The sequence below is a fragment of the Thamnophis elegans genome, chromosome Z (assembly GCF_009769535.1).
Source record: "Thamnophis elegans isolate rThaEle1 chromosome Z, rThaEle1.pri, whole genome shotgun sequence".
Lineage (NCBI taxonomy): Eukaryota > Metazoa > Chordata > Lepidosauria > Squamata > Colubridae > Thamnophis > Thamnophis elegans.
The window spans coordinates 14,411,815-14,434,915 of record NC_045558.1 but is presented as its reverse complement, the minus strand read 5'-3'; the positions used below and the strand labels follow the sequence as shown (position 1 = coordinate 14,434,915).

The 23,101-nt window shown below is 38.8% G+C and overlaps 1 protein-coding gene across 1 annotated transcript in view; it reads left to right on the top strand.

The window, feature by feature from the left end:
* Positions 1-23,101, top strand: part of ADARB2 (adenosine deaminase RNA specific B2 (inactive)) — a 149,546-nt gene that overhangs the window by 7,683 nt on the left and 118,762 nt on the right. The window contains exon 3 of the mRNA XM_032234979.1: positions 2,827-3,734. Coding sequence (XP_032090870.1) covers positions 2,827-3,734 — 908 coding nt within the window. The remainder of the gene's footprint in view (positions 1-2,826; positions 3,735-23,101) is intronic.

Here is a 23,101-nt window from a genome sequence, read left to right as displayed (position 1 = left end):
TCCCTCTGTTTATGCAGCCTAGAACTGTGTTGCCTTTTTTGGCAGCTGCTGCACACTGCTGGCTCATATTTAAATGGTTGTCCCCTAGGACTCCAAGATCCCTTTCACAGTTACTATTGTTGAGCAAGGTACATCTATATTGTACCTGTGTTTTTGTTGCCTAAATGTAGAACCTTACTCTTTTCACCATTGAATTTCATTTTATTAGATAGTGCCCAATGTTCAACTTTGTCAAGATCCTTCTGTATCTTAAGCCTGTCTTCTGGAGTGTTGGCTATTCCTGCCAGCTTGGTGTCATCTGCAAATTTGATGAGTTCCCCATTTATTCCCTCATCCAAATCATTGATGAAGATATTGAAGAGTACTGGGCCCAAAACAGAGCCTGGGGGTACTCCACTGCATACTTTCCTCCATGAAGATGTAATTTCATTGAGGACTACACGTTGAGTGCAGGTGGTCAGCCAGTTACGAATCCATCTGGTGGTGATGCTGTCTAACCCACATTCTTCTCCTTTATCTAGTAGTAGGCATTACCTTATCAAATGCCTTACTGAAGTCCAAGTAAACTATATCAACAGCATTCCTCTGGTCCACTAATTTTGTTACATTATCAAAGAATGCAATAAGATTAGTCTGGCATGATCTGTTTTTGACAAACCCATGTTGGCTTTTGGCTATTACTTTGTTTGCTTCTAGGTGTTCGTTAATTTGTTGCTTGATTATCTTTTCCACAATTTTTCCTGGTATTGAGGTCAGGCTGATAGGTCTATAGTTTCCTGGATCTGTTTTTTTCCCTTTTTTGAAGATGGGAACCACGTCAGCTCTTTTCTAGTCCTCTGGTAGTTCCCCAGTATTCCAGGATCTCTGAAAGATATAGTTCAATGGTTCTGAGATATCGTTGCCAATTCCTTCAGAAACCTGGGGTGTAATCCATCCGGTCCTGGTGATTTGAACTCGTCTAGGGTAGACAGGTGCTCACTTACCATTTTCTTCCCTATTTCAACTTGTGTTCCTAATCTGATTTTTGTGGTGCTCTTTTTGATAGGTTGGACTGCTTTATCCCTTTGTGTAAAGACAGATACAAAACATGAGTTAAATAGTTCTGCTTTCTCCCTGTTGCTTGTCACCTTCTTGCCACTTTCTCCCAGCAATGGACCAATTGTTTCCTTAACTTTTTTCTTGTTTTTAACATGTTGGAAGAAGCTTTTTTGTTATTTTTTACTTTTGTGGTAAGTCTTTCTTCATTGTGAGCCTTAGCTTTCCTCACTTCATCTTTACATACATCAGCTATTTGCTGATATTCTGCCTGAATTATGTTCCCTCCTTTTCACTTTTTATACTTATCTTTTTTGTCTTTCAATTTGTCAGAGAGTTCTTTATGCAGCCATGCTGGTTTCTTTTGGGAGCTGTTATTTTTCTTCTTCATTAGTATTGTGCTAGACTGGGCTTTTGTAATTTCATTTTTCAAAATTTCCCAAGCTTCTTGAGTTGTTTTCCCCTTGAGGATTCTCATCCATGGAACTTTTTCCAAGCTCTAAGTTTATTGAAAATAGCTCTCTTAAAGTCCAAGACTCTAGTTCTACTACTTGTGTTTGCATAATGTTGAATTCTAACATTGCATAGTGACTTGCCCCCAGGGTTCCTGTGGCTTCAACACCTTCTATCATTTCCTCTCTTGGTCCTGATGGTCATTCTCCCAAGCAACTAATGTCATTTAGGTACATGGCCTTAATATTGCTTGAAAAGAATCTATATTACCTTATTTCCTAGCAGTGGTGAAATTCATTTTTTTTTACTACCAGTTCTGTGGGCGTGGCTTGGTGGGTATGGTATGGCTTAGTGGGTGTGACAGTTACTGCAAACTCTCCATTCCCACCCCACTTCAGGAGAAGGATACTGCAAAACCTCCATTCCCACCCCATTCAGGGGCCAGCCAGAGGTGGCATGTGCCACTTCTTTGAACAACTCAAAATTTCTACTATCTGTTCTCCAGACTACTCAAAATGTATGCTACCAGTTCTCCAGAATCTGCCAGAACCTGCTGGATTTCATCCCTGTTTACCTAGGTAATCTAGATTCTTCTGAGTAGGTAGCTCCCCGTTGCCTTCTCAATCACTTCCTCAAATAAAGGGAAATTATAAGTTATAATTTTACAAATATGATCAAATTATCAGGGTGAGTTTCTTTAAAAGACTGCCCATCTCCATCTGTATCAGAGCAGGCAGCATTATGCCCCCTACTCAAGCATTAATTATCTCCTGGAATCATTCATTGACATTGACTATAAGAGCATTACTGGATTAAAGCAGATGACCGTATAGTCAGTCCAACATCCTGTTTTATGTGATTGCTAAGCCAGATGTCTGTGGGAAGTACACCAGTAAGATATAGCTATTTTCCCAGGAGATGGTATTGAGATACATTTCCATGGTGACTTTGATCCTGGTTGTAGTATATAGTCATCTTGTCTTGTACTGATTAATAAGCTTACTTTCTAAAAATTAGTTTAATCCCCTTAAAAACAATGTTTATTAGCAGTCAGTACTGCATTTTGTGGAAGAGTAATAATTTAGCAGTATGTGTAAAAGTTATTTTATGCTATCTATTGTAAGCCTTATAACATTCATTACAACACTCAATAATCCACATACTTAAAGAAAGAAAGAAAATTCTTCTTATCCATATAACTAGGTTTTGCCAAACTAATTTTAAAAAATAATAACTCAATCAAGATTTATACCAATACATTTGAACTTTTGTGTGTACATTTTGCACTAGTTCCAGTAATGTTAGTGGGCTTTTTTTTTTGGCTTTTTTTCCAAACAGATATAAGCAGTGCTGAAGTAAAGGAGAACCGTAACATTGGCAATTTAGAAGATCATTCAGTTGCTTCTAATGAAAGATCAAGAGTAGCAGCTTCCAGGGTTAAAAGAAAAAGGCCTCTAGAAGAGGGCAACCGTGGACATTTCTGCAAATTTCAGCTCATCTGCAAGAAGATCTCGTGGACTGTAACACCAAAGAACGCCCTGGTTCAGCTACATGAACTTAAACCTGGTTTACAATACAAAATGATTTCTCAAACAGGCCCTGTCCATGCCCCAGTATTTGCAGTTGCTGTGGAGGTCAATGGACATACATTTGAAGGCACTGGCCCAACGAAAAAGAAAGCCAAAATGAGAGCTGCCGAACAAGCCCTCAAGTCATTTGTGCAGTTTCCCAATGCATCTCAAGCGCACTTCGCCATGGGAAATTGTTTCAACCCATCTACAGACTTTACATCAGACCTAGAAGACTTTCCAGACACTCTGTTCAAAGAGTTTGAACCATCTACACACAGTAAGGAATTTTCGGTCTGTGCCCCTGTTAATAATGAATTGCTTTCTAAGGCCTGCCGCCAAGGGAAGCTACTCTACCACACGCTGGGCTTCATGGGCCACCCGAAACAAAACAAGCACAAGATGGCACCCACCGTCAAGAGCGAAAAGAACCCAGTGGTGTTGCTCAATGAGCTGCGGTCTGGACTGAGGTACGTCTGCCTTTCGGAGACTGTGGAGAAGCAGCATACCAAGCGTTTTGTGATGGCTGTGAGAGTGGATGGGAGAACATTTGAAGGCTCGGGACGTAGCAAGAAGCTGGCTAAAGGTCAAGCAGCACAGGCTGCGCTGCAGGCCCTCTTTAACATTCGTCTGCCCAGTCAAATTCCCAGCAGGAGGAAATGTAATCATTTGCCACAGGTGAGAGCTCTGAGGTAGCCACCACCGAGCTGAAGGGATTCTGTGTGAAATTAATGTGATTTCTTGTGTTCTAGCCATAAATTGTGACTTTATCAGAATGCCCACCCAGAGGGTGCTGTACTTCAGCGGTATCTCATTCCTTGCTGAAGCCATGTGCAAAGGCATTGGCATTTTCTTCCCCTTTTGCATAGCTAAGAGCCACCAGACGAGTTAATTTATTTTTTAAAAAAGGAAGTTGAGCATAGAGACCTTTGAAGAACCATCAATATTTCAGCTGAAAATTAATAGTCCTTCTATAGGTAAGGGAAATTGTTTTTTGTTTTTATTATCAAAGTATACATATTTGCTCTTAAGAAAGACATCATAACTAAGGAACAGGGGGTATCCTTTTTAATCTCCCCCCCCCTATTGAGTTATAGTTAGACAAAGAGGACATCATTCTTTAAAATGTACAACATGTCTATTTCACAGGTTTCACCTCCAGAATTCAGACAAATATTAAAGAGGTCTGGAGAACGGTTGTCAATCAATTGACTGAGATAAAGGAAAAGGCCGGTGGTGTTTTGCTGGTTATATATTCATGTGGCATACTTGAGTGCTGAAGCAAGAAAACAATTCAATTTTTGTGTCCTCTAATTTGAAAGTGTTGCTAGTTTTTAGTTAGCAATTAAAATAACTAAGTTGTGATGAGGCTATATTGATTGATTGATTTTGTTATACCTGAATTTTCTTTTCAGTTTTGTCCTTCTTGATAGTTATTTTGTCTTGGACTCTTCTTCTATTCAAGTGAAATTTCTTCTGCTTTTCCTAAGATTTTTGAAAAGGAAGTTGGAAAAAAAATAGAGAACCCTGTTATAAGTTTTTTCCTTGAGACCTTTATCTGCTTTCAGATTTCCCCCCCCCATTTATGTTAGAATTTACTGACTACTTATAGAGAAAAGATGCATTCATGTGGTATTTCACATTATCCCACAGGGTAGGCCTCCTTCGGATACCGTCAGCCGGACAGTGTCGGCTGGCGGGCCCCCGGAGGAGAGCCTTCTCTGTGGCTGCTCCGACCCTGTGGAATCAGCTACCCCCAGAGGTCCAGACCTTACCCACTCTCATGGCCTTCGAAAAGCTGTTAAAACCTGGCTGTTCCGGCAGGCCTGGGGCTGTTGACCTTAGTTTTAAGGTCCAGCCCCGATTAGAATGTATGTGTGTTGTGAATTTTAAATTATTATTATTATTTACTTATTTTGCTTTTCTTTTTTTCTTCTTTTGTTGTAAGCCGCCCAGAGTCCTCCGGGATTGGGCGGCCTATAAATTTAAGAAATGAAATGAAATGAAATTTCAGGATCACAAAATAAGATATATGATCCATATCTGTATGGAAAATCCTCCAAGAGAGGTGTTTTGCTACATGTTTATTAGTTTATTCAATGTGTACCCTAGCTTTGGTGTTGGAAACTATATTTCAATTTTAACTCTTCTGACAATTTTGATTACAGTTTTTGTAGATTTTTTTAAAAAAAATATTTTACTTTGCATGCCAAATCAACCAACCTTAGCTTGCATTTTCTTTCATTTTTGCCTTGTACACTACAGTACTAACCTTGTTGATTTAGATAGGATATTTTATAATGCATTCAATTTTGAACATTATTCTAGGTTAAAATGCATTACACAAATTACAGTATTACACATTTGCGTGCTGTGAATGTACCTATTTTAAAAACCATGTTTGACATTTTCTAAGCCATTTCTGGCCACAAAATCAAGGCTCGTTGAACAAATGTGTGCAACCAAATTAAACAGTTTATGTGCATCAACAGAACGCATGCACATAAAGGGAATAAAAACAGTAATAGGTCAAAACTATAATAGATTCCATCTAAAGACAGTATGAGCAAATATCAACTACGAGTCTTCTCCACACACCATTTCAGAAATATATTAAAGGAATTCCCAAACTGCTACATTTAAAGAATCAGATTATATGGTGTTTTAACTAAAGAAAAATATTGGCTGGTAGCCTGAGACAGGGAAGGAATTCAGCTGATTCACATTGCAGTGCAAACCTACTTATGTAAATTCCACCCTTTTGAACCAATACTCAAGCCAAAATTCCATTATCTTTCCAGACTCACCATTCTTCAGATTTTGCAAAGCAATTCTCAAAATCAAACCTCCATTTATTAATGAAAATGTACAAAATGGAATTCTTAAATGGAAATAACATATATAGAACCGAAAACATGTGTATTAGAAAAAAATGAGCAGGAAAAAAGTATATATTTTCATACAAATTATGTCTTAATGTTTCAAACTGGTGTGGAAATGGAAGAAACCAATGGAGCCTGCAAAAATAAGAAGCTGTCAGAAACCAAAACAGAAAGATTAATCAATCTCTGGATGGACCCAACCTAGCTGGGAAATATGTTTTGTGAAATTGTTCATTCCATGGGATTCAGAAAATGTTGCCCTGTATATTGCTGGATAAACCAAGACTTTTAAGTGCCAAAGTGCTTCCCAAAATTGGGATTAACTCTTTGTGGAAGCACTAATCTGCAAATATATAATGGTATATATTTCTTCCGTTTTTAAAGTACTTTTATATCCCTTATATATTTGTGGATAAGCCCATATATAGATAAAACATATATAGATAAAACAGACCTTTTAATTTTTAATCCAAATACCATTTTAAAAAATACACTACCCGCAGATACGTCAACTGTAAAAAGTTTGAGCTTGGTTTATCTGTGGGTGAGGCCTTTTTCACAATATATAATGTTTGTGTGTGTGTGTGTGTTTGTGTGTCTGTGTGTCTGTGTGTTCGTAGATTTTCACAGGTGTAGGTATGCTAGTCTTGTTGTATTTGGGTCTTTTCCTGTGTAAGATTGAGATTGTCTTGGCAATGTTTTGGCGAGGTCCCACTCCCCATCTTCAGGCTGGTGTTTTCGGTTTCGTACTTCATGCTCGGCTTCGTGCTTCGTGCTTATCACTCACACAAGTATGAAGCCGAAAACACCAGCCTGAAGATGGGGAGTGGGACCTCGCCGAAACATTGCCAAGACAATCTCAATCTTACATAGGAAAAGACCTGAATACAACAAGATCAGCATGTCTGTGTATGTGTGCGCACGCACGCATACGCGCACACACATACACACACACACAATATGTGCTTTGCTCCACTTATACAATAACACGTTTGGCTAAAAAGTAACGCTGATAGGTGCAGAATGTCTTTTGGACCCCTTCCTAAACATTAGTAAAGAAGCGATTTGCTTAACTCCAGAAACTTTAACTTCCTTCATTTCACTGTCGGTGAAACACAAGCATCTAGTTGGCTTGCAAAACAGTCAAAGTCATCCCAAGTTATGGAAGGTGACAACGAAAGTCTTGGGGAAACGAATTGTTTTTATCTGTAGAAATTCAGGTGAGCTGCGGGGAAGTAAGGAGTTTCCAGACAACCAATAGAAAAGCAGTGCTTTCTTAGAACACTTTGAAGAGACATCTTGAACATCTGTCAGTGTCCCAGTAAAGACACTGAGACAGGAGGTATGTTGATGGAAATTTTGCATCAGTAGAACTTGTCACTGTCATGTATCACTACATTGGTGGAATAGTGAAAGGAAAAGTGAAGTTGAATTATGAAATATTATAGAAGGGAATTAAACCTATTGTACAGTTAGGGTTTAACCTGTAATGAACTTTTTATGTTATATGGGTAGAAAAATAGGCAGAAGTAAGAGTTTGGCATGAGTTAATGAAAACTCCAATCTTAATTATAACCAAAACGTGAAAATAATCTTTCCCTTGCATTTTAGGATTCTTCCAATAATCCAGAAAATTATTTCTATATTGTTTTCAAGAAAACTCTATGAATGTACCCATTAAGTCATAGAAGCTGAATATGACTCAAAGGATACTTGAATTTTTTTTTCCAAATGAACAAAACTCACCACCAGGAGTATATAACTTCAGGCTACGAGAGAAGATCGCACTTTCAAGAGGCTGATTGTGGGCTAATATTATACTGTCCTACCAAGTGGAGACCTGATGATTAGATGTTCGCTGATGAAGCACTTAGAACAGTGATGGTAAACCTTTTCGGCACTGAGTGCCAAAAAGGGAGCGCATGTGCGTTCATCGGGGCCGTAACCCAGAAGAAGAGCTGCCCAGGGGGCATGCGTGCTGGAAAATGAGCTTCTAGTTTCTGGCCCACGCATGTGTGCCACCCAGATAATCTTCCATTTACTGGTGCGCATGCATGGACACCAATCAGGTTGCCATCTCATACGCTCATGCCGGAAAATGGAAGACCACCTGTTCCAATTTCCAGCACTGCTGCACGCATGAAGGCCAGCTGTTCATCACGTGTGCATGCACACCATAAACCTGGAAGAGGAATGGGGTGACACTGCGCGTGATTTAAAAAGAGCAACACTTTTCCATAGACTTTAGAGATATTTTGAGCTCGCCCATAAGCATCGCTCGATAAATCTTAACGCTGTTGCTTAATTGAGCCTGCAAACACAAAGACATCTCACCCAGGTAAGCAAGGAAGAAATCTGTTTGAAAAGAAAGTGGGCATCCCTCAGAAATATAAATTGGAATCACTTCCAACAAGGTTTCCTGGCAAACAGAGGGAGTAATGGAGAGTGCTCATCACCTAACTCTTACAGAACTTCCCTTTCCTGGAAATATATGAAAATGTATGTTGATTTCATAGTCTCCCATTATTTAACAGATTGCAGAAGTATGCCCCGTACAAAGGACATTAATATAAATCTGTCCTATGCACGAAAGGATATCCCTTGAGCACACACTCCAAATAAAGGTAGGTCAAGTTTCGATTTTTGGAACTTAAGAATATGCTTCACCTATTAGTACCACAGGAAAATGCTCATGCCAAACTTGTTCCTTGCAGGATCCCAGAGAGGCTGAAGAACACAATAAATGTTAGGAGCTGTGTTCTCTACTGGATGGGTGAGTTTCACCAGAATATTTGCATTCTCTTTTCCAACTGTTAGAGGTTCGGGCAGTGATTCTGGGAACGTCATGAATCAAGCATCACCAAGGAGCTGAGGGCCTGGAGTACAGAAAATTATCATCTAACTGGAGAGAAGCCATTGTTCCTCATTTCCCAATCCCTTTTAAGCATTTAGTCATAGGAGTTTTCCATTGCAGCTGCCATCAAATTTTCATCATTGTCTCCATGTCTGTCATTTCTCTGTAGGCAACCGGGCAGTCATTTAACACCCACAGAATCAAAGCTGCTTCCCAGCATCAGCGTCATGTTCCCACAAATAAAGCCTACATCATCAGCCACAGTGATTAGAAAGCCAGCTGTTCCACTTTGAAGTCATTTTTTGCCCTCACTGGGTTCCTTGGCCATTCAGAAAAGGATAACAGACACTGTTGGTGAGAAATGCACCATTACTGTGACTGCAACTATAGTGCTGGAGAAACTTTTTCCTGCCCGACAGCTTTTTTTGGAAACAGGAACTGTGCGAGGCAGGTACATGGCATTCCTCTGTGATGTTACTGAAGCCCACCATTGGTAAATATCAATAAAGGTGTAGCTACTTTATTCGTGTCTCCATTGTTGTGATGCTAAGCAGACAAGAAAAATCTCCCTTCGGAATGAAGGACAAATGTCTTCGATTTATTGTCCTACATTATTTCCGTATTCTAAACCCTGCTCAGAACCTATTTATGGCTCCTTATAATATTCTCCTCTTTTTTTTTCTACGTAATTCTCAGTAGTGAAATCTAATTTTTTTTTTGCCACCGGTTCTGTGGGCATGGCCTGGTTTCTTTTGGGGGGAGATGTCATGTAACTGGGTGGGCATGGCCAACTTTTTTCCACTTTTTAAAGCATTTTTTCCTATCCAGCAGGGAAAAAATGCTTTAAAAAGTTTTTTAAAATGGTTCCAACGATCACTCAGATCAGCTGTGAGCCATGCAATCATTGGACCCTCTTTATTTCACTTTTTTCAGAGTTTATTTATTTTTTGCTGCCGGTTCATGCAAATAGGTAGGAAAAAATGCTTTAAAAACTGAAATAAAGAGAGTCCGACAATTGCGCGGTTCACAGCTGATCTGTGCGATCATCGGAAAGTTTTTTAAAAAAATTTTAACTACCGGTTTGGTCGAACCTTAGCATTTTTTGCTACAGGTTCTAGTGAACTGGTCAGAACTGGTAGCATTTCACCACTGATAGTTCTCCTATCAAAAGCAGTACAGAACTGCATACATGAGGAGCGTTAACATGATGCACCTATTATGAAAACCTCTTACAGAAATGAATTTAAAGGAAGGAAGTTACTTGGAAAAGTATGTATGTTAGGAAAACTGAGTACTAACAGTATGTAAGAAAAGGCGTACAAATGTTCCTTCATAGTTTTTAAAGAAAATTCACAAACAGTATAAAATGAAGATTTGAAAAAAGAAGCTAAAATGGGCAAATTCACCCAGATCGAATTTGTTTTCCAAGGAAAAGGAAAGGAATCCTTATGGATTTTACTCCATAGACATAGGTGACTATAGGGGATGCCACCCATCTCCATTTCAAGGCTGTTAAGCCAGTGCTGTTCCAAGATATTTCCGTGGTCATGATGCCGCAGATCGCTGTTAACTTCCCACTGAAGTGGTACTGTTCTGTACTGTTTTCGATAGGAGAACTATCAGGGGTGAAATGCTACTGGTTCTGACCAGTTCACTAGAACCTGTAGCAAAAAATGCTAAGGTTCGCCTATTTCCCTACTTGCATTTGCATGCTTTTGAACTGCTAGGTGGGCAAGAGTTCAGTGAAGATGGGTGCTAACCCCATTGTGTGAAGCTCACGTCTTGAACCCGCCCACTGTGGGCTTGTAGCCAATGAGCCCAGCACCTTAATCACTGAACCATTGCGCCTCCCGCTTTCCAAGGCACTTAATGAAATATTTTCAAGTTGGAAGACAAACAAGCATTACTGAATAGTTCAGTATAATAACACATGATGGCAGACGATGCTGTGAAAACATAAATAGAAGCATACAATGGTAGAGAAAAACCAAAAAAAAAAAAAAAGTCCTTAATAGCAATACGAAATTACACACATCCATTTTAGTATTTGCTTTCATAGACTAACCCATTTTTTCAGAAACATAGAAAGATGTACTTGTAAACAATGTAACTGTAAACTATGAGATCTAAAGGAGGTCAATTATAGAAATATATACCTCGTTATATATTTTTAACTCATTTTAACCTTGATTAAAATTAGCCTTCATCAACTGAACCCCTCTACTTAAAGCATTTATATAAATGTTTGCTTCTTTAATAAAATATTTGAAAATATGATGGCAGTACTACTGACGTTTTTATTATTGTTTGGATTTATACCCTGTCTTCCTGCCAAAAATGACATTTAAGGCAACTAAAAATGAGAATAATGAAATGCAAAAAAAAAAAAAAAATTTAAATGCAAAGAAAATTAATTTAAATGTGAATAACTCAAGTTTAAAATAGCATCAGCAGGAACAACTTGCCGTATTTTTTAGAGTATAAGATGCACTGGAGTATAAGACGCACCAAGATTTTGAAGAGGCATTTTTTTAAAAACAAAAAAAAGGCATGAATAGCCTTTAGGAGGCTTGTAAATGCTCCTAGGGGTGGTGGCCCCCAAAACAAGCAAAAAACAGCCCATTGTTCATGAAAATGGGCCCATTTTTGTCAAAACAAAGGGCATGCATAGCCTTTAGGAAGCTTAAGGAGTGCTCCTAGGTTCTGGGGGGCAAAATTGGGCAAAAAACAGCCAGTTTTTCACTCATTTCTGCCCTCCCCAGCCCCAGAGCACTCTGGAAGCCTCCTAAAGGCTATTCATGCCTTTTCTTAAAAAATTGCCTCTTCAAAATCTTGGTGTGCATGTCCATTTTGGTGAAGGGGCGGGGTTTCAGGAGGCAAAAAAAATGCTATATTCAGTGTAGAAGACACACCCAGATTTTCAGCCTTTTTTTGAGGGAAAAATGTTCATTTTATACTCCCCAAAATACAATATTAAACACTTTTCAAAAAGTTTAAATTTCTCCAAACATACATTGAAAGCATAACATGGTATATTTTGCTAGCATGGTAGTAATTCCCCTATTAGAACTCTCACCCCGTGACAAATTTGGGGAAGAGTTGGGGCGACTGGATAGAACTGAGCATTTACTGACCAGCTGTCCTTCCTGACACCACATGGAATTCACAGCAAAAAAAAATTTCTTTGTGCCTGGGGAGAAATATCTGCTGCTACTTAGGATTGAACGTTCAACCTTCCAAATGGGAGGCAATTAGCTTATTTGGAAAGAAATACATCTACTTCCTACATGACCACACATACAGATATTAGTAAAATTATCTGCAATTATATTGGCATTCAACTTAGCACGATAAATTTCATTGGCTTCAGTTTGAAAAGTTTGGAGGCACGGTGATATGCAAAATGTTTTAGAAAAGGCACTGTGCTTATGATTGAAAATATGTAAGAGTGTGTTATAAATCTGTCCTTGAAATAAATGGGGAGGAAAAAATAACCTTGGCTAGATCATAGCTATAGTGTCTCCATTAATTTCCTGCTTCTTCATTTGAAAAGTCAAGGGACATTGCTTGATATATGAGCAGGCCCACCACTGATTTTCATTTTAAAAAACATTCTGATCATGTGCAGGGCATGTTTCATTTGAAAAAGAGTTCTGTGTATCTCAGAGTATTTGCTTCTGGCATTTTAAACATTGATTTTTTTTATTTTAAAAAAGGGGGGAGGGTATTTCCAGACTATGAAGATAGTGCGTCCCATTATGACTCCTGATAACTATGACATTTACTAATTTACACCAATTTCTATGGAGAGTCAGTGGTGGGAGTTGCTCTACCTACTGAATTATTATTATTCTGGGGCACCATTGCAAGAGAGGCTTGTTTGGGAACATTACATAGTGAGCAAAAGAGCAACTTTTTATTAGATGAAAGCTTGTAGTCTCAGTCTAAAGGTATCAGCTCATAAAGATGGCTTTAAAAGCAGCCATTTTCACATCCATCAGACACTATTTTTGTACAGCTCTGAATGAAAGAAAGACCCATATTTCAAAATGTGAGAATCCTCATTAAAGCTGCCGCTTCCTCTACAAAAATACATCTTCGGTTTGTTTATGGGACCTGGTTGTTATTGACTTCTCCCTAGCCAACAGCATCCTGACCTCCACAAGGAGAGCTATGACACTCCTGTGCAGCACGAGTGACTTTTCTGTCTGTATCCCGTTTGAAACTTGGATGCATTCCTTCCAAAATTGCATTCTTTTATCTATTTCTGGCTAATGTTCACTTCTACATCTAGGAAGGTTTAAATTTATGACAATCAGTTTTCATCCTGAGAATGCAGAACAGCAGATTAACAGAGGGGCTATTGCTGATCTGTGACGCCCTCTTGTGGTGAGAATTGCACTTTTTTTTCAGAAAAAAATAATAATGGAAAAACAGAGGATGAATTAAAAAATAGATTGTTTGAGATCATAGAAGCGGGCAGATAGGGAACCATTCCAGTGTCTCTTTGACTTTTTATTGTCTTGTGCATCGATCAGTAAAGGGTCTTTTAATTGCAGACTGTTTCTACAAGCTGACATGGTTGGTTCTTTGAAGATGCTTTTTTATATTCTTGTCAATGATACAGACATCAGCCAGCAAGAAGATCAAACTGTAGGTTACATTAAAAAAATTTTTGAATCTCACCTTTTACTTTCTAAAAAGCATCCATTTGACTCTTCAACGCAGATGGTTATGGCAAGAGAAGGGATTTAGTTCTTTATCCTTCCGCTTTCTACACAGTAGGGAATATGGAGATTTTAGGAAGAAAAAAAAAACATCTCTGAGGAATTTTGGAGGGAGGAACTTCAATGAAAAAGGGGGAGGAATCAGCCTAAATGATCCATTTGCACACATTTCTGCAGTTATTTTAATACATTAAAAGAAATAGGGAATTGTGTTTGGTATAAAATATAGTGTCATCATCACTCTAAGACATTGTCTATCCATTGCAGTATGAAAGCCTTTTCCACATGTTTCCAAAAATAAGCATGTGTATCTCTCATTAAATAAGCTATGATCTTCAAGATGTTATCAAGCCAGAATGCCCAATTTTGTCATTAAACTGCATCAATGTTGGTCATACTTCAATCAGATGCCTATTGGAAATCTATAGTCAAATATGAGGGTTAGTTGCATTGTCCAAATCTATCCTGGTCTATATAAATAATGTTGATTGCCATATTCTTTCATATTTTAGGTTTTTTTATTCAAGTAGATCTTCTCCTAATAGCAGCTTGTATTTGAAGGCACTAACTTTGTATTTGTCTAAGTGATAAGTTTGTATTAACAATATACATATGGAATCTTTGTGCTCTCTGATTTAGGTTGTTGCTAGAAGACATTTGATTATTGAATTAGGTAATACTATCAGTGTAAGTAAATCTGGAGCTTGTTCCCTGTTTATATATATATAGTAGCTTGTCTTGTCAATATTGGTGGGAATCCATTTTCTCCTTGGCAGTTCTTTGTTTAGGATAATTGTTTTATGATTTATGTTTGCTTGATGTTAAATTCATCAAGGTACATTTGATGTTCCTGGCAGACAATATCTGTGAATTGATTCCACCAGTTTCCTATTTAGCTTTACCAAATCATAGTATGTTCAGTAGACACATCCATTTACTTGGCTATAAACTTAACGACTCATGTGATAAATAAAAGGGACAAGGAGTTAATATAATTGCAACAAAAGAGATGCTGTTAGAGGCAGCTGGAAAATCTTTTGACCTGTTGTTTTTCACCTCTAATCTGACTATTTTCTCAAAACTCTTAGCTCTAACACTGGCTGGCTGGAAATAAGGGAGGAGTGGAAAAGAGATGTTGCAGGAAGAATATTCAGCTTTATTTTTCCTGGTGCCCATTTGGCACTTTAAATTCCTTCTCTACTTTCTCACTGTCTGCATGATACACATGTAAAGTCACTTAACACCAACATGCATGTATTTTGAGTTTCACGGCAGTGACGTAGAATGCATGGGTGTTTTTGTCACACCTGACTTACCAGGACTCATAAAGGATAGTAATGCTAATATGTTTAAACATTTGCATGCATTCTCTTTGGGTATAAAATATATCAGTTTGCAGAGAAATGAACTTGCACACAGAAACAGGTGAGGGCTGAACTTAGGGAGTCTCAAGAAACGTGGAATATATTCTAACAGACCATCTGCAAAGGAAGGAAATTCTGTTAATCCCAAATGTTTGTTAAATATGAAAGTATATCATCATCATGATTTCTATAATGATGCCATTATATAAATTATGCGATTTGCCTCATTTGCATAATGAGAACATCATACAAATTATGATAATTGCAACAGATGTCATAAAATTAAGACAAAATTAGCATAAAATGAAGTGCCTTGTCCAGATTTCTTTGAATGGAATGGGCATGTTATTTTGAGGAAGGGGATGTTTATAAAATGCAGTCTACTGCATCCAAAGTCCATTAAATCAGATTTCACTGTGTGCACTACCACCATGCAGTAATTAGCTGTTGTGCCTACTAATGTATTTTTACTTATTTATCACATAACACATTCTATAAGTAAGCTGTAGACTTAGTCATTATTTATTTATTTATTTATTGTTTGTTTGTTTATACAAATGTGTGGCTCCCCTTTTGAGAAAAAGCATGCACACAGGTTAAAAACAATTTAACAGCCACAAGGCCCAAGGTCACAAATACAATTGCAATTCATACAAACAACATTAGCCTGCAAATCTCACTTAACCAGCCATCCTAAAAGCCTCGAGGACAGCTAGTCCAGTTTTTATCAACAGCTAATAGGGTCAGAATTTGTTACATAGGACATGCACTGTCACAAAGAAACCATGACTCCTGGATCCAACAAGGTGCTATTGGAGCATGCCTTCCTTGCTAAAATTGATAGCACTGATGGAGTAAATTAAGACAATAGAAGACTCCTGTTGCACTCATGTAACATGCATCAATCAGTTTTGGCCTTTATGCACAAAGAACAAAGTCCCATTTATCCCAAGCACTCGTGCTATTTTATAGTAGCAAAGTTATCTAATCTAAGGACTACCTTAGAAGCCAAATGCATTTATCTGTATGCCACCAGCAAGATGTTTTCATAGTATGCTCACAGACAATAAGATCCTTTAATCCAGAAATGAACCAGCAATTTAGGGCACAGATAGTTTTGATGTAAACTGATTTGGGTATGTTTCTAACCTCTGCTTTACCTCAAATCTTTCATTTCTTACATTTTGCATAACATTCTTATTCCAAAATGTAATTCTAAATTGAATTGTATGATTATATATGGTATGTCCCATTGTTTTTGTGGCTACTCTATAATGAGCAGGCAAAACTTAATCAAGACAAGATCACAGAAATTTTGCAGCTAATAATTATCTGCTAGTTTTCATCTATTATAATCCATTCCTTCTTAGACAGATTTTCCTTCAGTGGATCACAGCTGGAATCTGTAAACTGTTGCAATTATTGTAAAAATTCAGAAATATAAAACCATTTGCATTCCAGGTTCCAATCTAAAATAATTCACCTTTTAGAGGCTTTTAGGGGCTATTTGAAGCAGCACAATAGTAAACTTATAGTAGCTTTTAAAGTCAAAATCATAACATTCTCATATTGTTGCATAAATAACTAAATCAAAAAAAAATAATAATGATAGCAATAGCAGTTAGACTTATATACCGCTTCATAGGGCTTTCAACCCTCTCTAAGCGGTTTACAGAGTCAGCATATCGCCCCCACCGTCTGGGTCCTCATTTCACCCACCTCGGAAGGATGGAAGGCTGAGTCAACTTTGAGCCGGTGAGATTAGAACCGCTGAACTGCAGATAACAGTCAGCTGAAGTGGCCTGCACCCTAACCACTGTGCCACCTCGGCTTCTGTTGGGTAATAGGGAGAAGGAAGCATGAATATTGATAAGTATCGCTAAAAGGAGGTGTCCCCTGTATTTACAACGTACTAGTAAATCTTTTGACTCTATATGTTGCTTTAATAGAAATTAAAATAGAATGGTATAGATACTGCCATCAATACCACAGTATGTGGTCAAATACTGTCTGGTGATAAATATAGAATATTCCCCCAGCTTTTTGCAAAATAGAAAATTGCAATAAACCCAAGTGCATTAATTTATGTCTTCACATTTTGCATTACTTATAGCTGAGTAAAATATCTTTCAGCATTTCTAGTCTTTGAAGTTATTGCTTTGAAATATCTTCTAGGGAGAAGAGCGAGAGATAGAAAAGTGTGTGTGTGTGTGTGTGTGTGTGTGTGTGTGTGTGTGTAGTTTGTCTGCAGCTTTTTTTCTGACATTGAGGATAGGGGGGAAAACACAATAGAAACTTCAACCAATCTGCATGTTTCAGAAAGCAGCAGGAAACAAGATCCATATAAATGCTGGCTTCTATAAAGAAGAAAGCAAGGCCCAAAGGCTCATTGTTATTAAAATAAGTCAGAAGCCTAAAGATTCTGTCCCTGCCTATCAGGGTGACCTGCATGAATAAAAGAGGGTCATTAAGTAAGCATGAAGTAATGACATGTTCTCAGGATAAATGCCAATGGCACCAGATTGATCTTCAGGAGACAAAGAAAACATTGCCCAAGCAAGCCAAAAAAAAAAAAAAAAGTGGCTTCCCATCAGCCTGTGACAGAAATTGATCTGAGTAAATTAAGTGCTTAGAGTAATTGGGAGAAAGAGAAGGTATTGCTAAGGTTGGAGTGTCCCTGTTTTTCTTTGTTTGTTTGTTTGTGAACTTTTCTTATTTCTTAAACTTTTTTTTTCTTTACTTTTTTTTTTCTTAAAAAAAGAATGTCTGCCAAAATGATTATTCTGCGGATTAGAACAGATAATGCAGGAAAGGATAGGTGAGTCAGGGCATTTGATGGAAATTAGACATTGTTTTTTTTTCATCCCATAGTGCATGAGACATATTGCACCCCAAGCCATCCTAAAGACAAAAGGTGGCCTTGTGGACTGCTTCCCTGCCTTCTTCCACTAGATCACTAAGAGCTACTCAGATACCAAAAAAAATGTATGTCCATTTCTTTGGAAAGGAGTACATTTTTGGCCTTGTGCTATTGTTGTTAGTTGCAAAGTTGTGTCTGACCCGTTGTGACCCCCATGGACAATGTTCCTCCAGCCCTTCTTGTCCTCTACCAGCCTTTGTAATCCATTTAATGAAAATGAATTTGGGAGACACTGGAGGATAGGAGGCCTGATGTGCTGTGGTCACAAAGAGTCAGGCCCGACTTAGCAACTCAACAGCAATAACAATCTGTATGTTTCTCCATATTTAAATTTGCTCTGTCGGACAGGGTTCTAGATGTTCCAGTACAATGATGGCTAACCTTCTCCGGATCAAGTGTCCAAAGCGTGTGCATGCCCGAACCCCCCCCTCCCCAATACAATGCGCATCCTCTCTGTGGGCATGCAAGCCATCGCCCCAGTTCAGCTCTGCTGTGCATGTGCACGCACGCCTCCTGCCGGCCAACTAGTCTTATGGTCTTTGTCATGCTTTAACACGCGGGTCCCCTACACACACACACACACACACCATGCATGTGTGACAGAGACTCGAAGACCAGCTGGCCAGCAGGAGAAGCATGGGCGGCAGAGCTGAACTGGGACGTCAACTCACCTGCCCAGAGAGGGCAATGTGTGCCATCGGTTCACCATCACGGGTCTAGTACATCCCAAAATCAGGGCATCCTGATCTAGATTTAAAATTGTTCTGTCAATTCTTTGAAAGTTTCAACAAATATATGCCAGTGATTGCAGTGCTGCACTAATATAATTAGTTAATTTTGGGTCCATTCTGTCTACATTTCTCCAGACCTAGTTCAGAGCAATTCTGTGTGTGTGTGTGTGTGTGTGTGTGTGTGTGTGTGTGTGTGTGTGTGTGTTTTATATACATGGTATGCCCAAATATACTGCTTCCCTTTTCTGTCTTTTGACTCACCCTAGGAACCATCCAGGCAGAAAACTATTTAATGTTACTAAATAGCTTGAAATAAATCTATACTAGTCTCTATTTCTTTATCAGCACAAATACACACACACACACACACACACACACAACACACACACACACACACACACACACATATATATATATATATATAGTGTCACAACCCCTGGTAAGTCCCAATTATGGGAGGAAGCTAACTGCTTCCATTATCTGTCAATCGGCTCGTCACAAGAGTCCATCACGACAGAAACCCAATATTTTTACTGTTGCCTTTGTTATATTTGTGTTTTTTATTTGTGCTGTCTCCCTTTATTTATTTATCAGCACAAATAAAACACACACACAAACACACATACATACATACATACATACATACATACATACATACATACATCGGTTGCTTTTGGGACAATTGGTTTGGCTGACCATACCATTTGTAACTTTCAGATGGCTATCTCAGAGCTTCAATGGGAGAAACAAACAATCCCCTTGCTTATACGTTGAGTTGAGTTCATTTGTATTTGCACTTATTGCATAAAGGTTTTATCTTTGTTCTTCCGGTGGCTAAATTGGTTGCTGTTTTAACAGTTTTCTATCTGGCTTTACACATGTTTACATGAGCAGTGTGCAACTGCAAATGTGGAATCAATAGAAACAAGACATACAACACCTTTATTACAAAGGTTACTTCAATTGGAAAATAGCTGCTGATGACTGGATGTAATGACCTGGAACATCCTGAAAGTAAGTCCTTGCAGCACACTAAAGACGGTAATATAATTGGCCTGACATGGGGAATCCTCAGTAGACTATTGGGAATAACCTTTTTTCTGGAAGAGAATTTTGCGGCTCGCGGAGAGCTAGTAATATATGTACGATATATTTTCCCAGTGAAGAGCAGTTCATAATTCATAGCAGGTGGAAAGCACACTGAGTTACAAAGGTCATTTTGATTCTATTACCCAGGAGAAATAGTCAGCGCTTGGTAGATCACTCACAAGGTATGTCTTGAGACTAAGGAAATCTAGTAGTATGTGAGTCCCATTGATTTCAGGAGGATTCTGTTCCAGATATTTTTTAAAAAATATATTATAAGGTTTACTATAGGTAACAGCATCTTTTTCAAGTCATCCTTGATTCTTTGGGGTTTTGTAAACACATTGATGTTTTGTAGGCAATAAGTGAAACATTATGTTGTTAATTCCAGGATATTTGCTAGCCCTGAGATATCCTGGTGCTTCCCCATCTAAGAATTCTTGGCAAACAGAAACACTAGATTCTAGAAGACTCTAGAAAGAGTGCAAAGAAGAGCAACAAGGAGGATTAGGGGACTGGAAGCTAAAACATACAACGAAGGATTGCAGGGATTAAGTCTAGTTTAATTAAAATAAGGGGGTGACATATGATAGCAGCTTTCCAATATTTGAGGGACTGCCACAAAGAAGGGGTCAACCTATTTCTCAAAGCACTTGAAGGCAAGACAAGAAGCATTGGATGAAAACTAACCAAGGAGAGAACAAACCAAGAACTAACAGTTAGAATAATTAATTGACTTGCCTCCAGAAGTTGTGTATGTTCCAACACTGGAGTTTTTTTTTTTTTTTAAGGACAATCATTTGTCTGAAATGGAATAACATTTCCTGCCTAAGCAGGAGTGACTAGAAGATTACTTCCAAATTTGTTATATTCTATCAATCTGTTCAGTACTAGGAAGATGTGATACTGCTTAGTTTTTTTTTTTGAAATAGCTGCATTTTAATAGATGCTACTACCCTGTTTGTTCTAGGAACAAATGGTCCATATGTGAATGGATTCTGAGACCTACCTGGCAGTGGTAATGACAGCAATATTTCCAGGATGTTGGGAAGCTGCCATTTTATTTTCTCCCAATTCAGTGGAGTACCACATAAACTGTTACCCAGGAACCCTACAGGAAATAAATAGGATTGAAAACCAAGCTGGTCATAAAAAAGAAAATGTCCATCACAATTTTATAAATGGGGTCAAGAGTCAAGAATCCAGAATGTACCAATGTTCTTGAGCCTTGAATTGCCATACAATATTACTGGTCTTCTTGCAATAAATTGTGACCTCTAGGCTGGAGTACTGCAATGTGCTCTACATGGGGCTGCCCTTGAAGAGTATTCGGCGACTTCAGCTAGTCCAGAATGCGGCCGCGCGAGCAATTGTGGGTGCACCTCGCTTCACCCACATAACACCTATCCTCCGCGAGCTGCACTGGCTACCTGTCGATCTCCGGGTACGCTTCAAAGTGCTACTTGTCACCCATAAAGCCCTACATGGTAGTGGATCTGGGTACTTGAGAGACCGCCTACTGCCAATTACCTCCACGCGACCTATTAGATCTCATCGATTAGGCCTCCTCCGAGTTCCATCTGCCGGTCAATGCCGACTGGCAACTACGCGGAGGAGAGCCTTCTCGGTGGTAGCTCCGACCCTATGGAATGATCTCCCCGTGGAGATTCGTACCCTCACCACCCTCCAGACCTTCCGCACAGCCCTCAGAATCTGGCTATCCCGTCAGGCCTGGGGCTAAGACTGTAACCCGCCCGAATGGTATGAATGTTGTGTTTTTAATTATGTATTGTCTTATATGTTAAAAGTTTGTCTCCCCCTACCTTTTGGGTTGTGAGCCGCCCTGAGTCCCCCCAGGGAAAAGGGCGGCATACAAATAAATTTCTACATTCTACATTCTACAAATTGGCCCCATTTATAAAATTGTGATGGACATTTTCTTTTTTATTTATTTCAGTTAAATTTTTGGATAAGAATGAAACTCAGAGGAATTCGCATCAACTGGCCATATTGAGAAGTCCTTTAAGTCAGTGGTGAAATTCATTTTTTTACTACTGATTCTGTGGGCGTGGCTTGGTGGGCATGGCAGGGTAAGGGTACTGCAAAATCTCCATTCCCTCCCCACTCCAGGGGAAGAATATTGCGAAATCTCCATTCCCTCTCCACTCCAGGGGAAAGATTCTGCAAAATCTCCATTCCCACCCCATTCCAGGGGAAGAATATTGCAAAATCTCCATTCCCACCCCACTCCAGGGAAGAATATTGCAAAATCTCCATTCCCACCCCACTCTGGGACCAGCCAAAGGTGGTATTTTCTGGTTCTCCGAACTACTCAAAATTTCCACTACCAATTCTCCAGAACCTGTCAGAAACTGCTGAATTTCACCCCTGCTTTAGTCCTCTGTCTCCAAGGTATTCTCATTTATGCTTTTATTCTCTCTGCTCTCATATAATGAATGCTATGTTTCCCTGTAATGTGGCGTCATCTAAATAGAGATCGAACACTAATATTTTCATCTACAAACCCAAGATAGTGTTCAGGGTATTGCAAAGTATGAAGGCATTGTGGATGGTCTCAGCCCCATGTCTGCATTCTCTTGTGGGAGTCTCTGAAAACATACAGTTTTCTGCCTGCAAAGGATTTCCTCCCAGTAGGAATAAGCCAAAAATAAATGCAGAAGTAGCTACCCTTCCTTGAGGTGGAGGATAGAAAATGTGCTCCAGCAGATGTTCCAGATGGTTTCAGAATGAGCATGAAGGTCCATAGTCAGCACTTGGTATCTTTGGCCAATCATATCTTGACTAGCCTAACAATACCTAACCTGGGCCTCTTCTTATAATTAAATGATGCTTCCAGCACTTCTATGCTCATTTCCCATAGAATGCACTGGATACCTGTTGATACAGTGACTAGACCCCATTAGCTGACAGTAATAAGAATATTACTAATTGTCCTCCTCAGTACTTAGTGATAAGGAAAACCTTGTCCAGTAAAAGGGCACTCCTCAAAACTAGAACCATCATTAATGTGCAGTACAAGTACTCCTTGAATTACAACTACAATTAAGCCCAAAATTTCTTTTGCTAAGCAAGACTCACAAGAGGTGAGTTTTGTCCCGTTTTATAACCTTTCTTGCCACAGATGTTAAGTTAGTGAACTGGTTATTAAGTAATATGGCTTCTCCATTGACTTTGCGGGTCAAACATTCGCAAAAGGGGATCGCCTGACCCCAGGACACTACAAAACCGTCATAGATATGATTTAGTTGTCAAGCATCTGAATTTTGATCACATGACCATGGGGTATGTTGCAATGGTTGTAAATGTAAAACAAACAGCTATGAGTTACAGTATTCTTCAGAGTATAAGATGCACCGGAGTATAAGACGCACCAAGGTTTTGAAGAGGCAAATAAAAAAAGTAGGTAGGTAGGTAGGTAGGTAGAGGGATAGAGAAGGAGAGAAAGAGAGAGAAATACAGT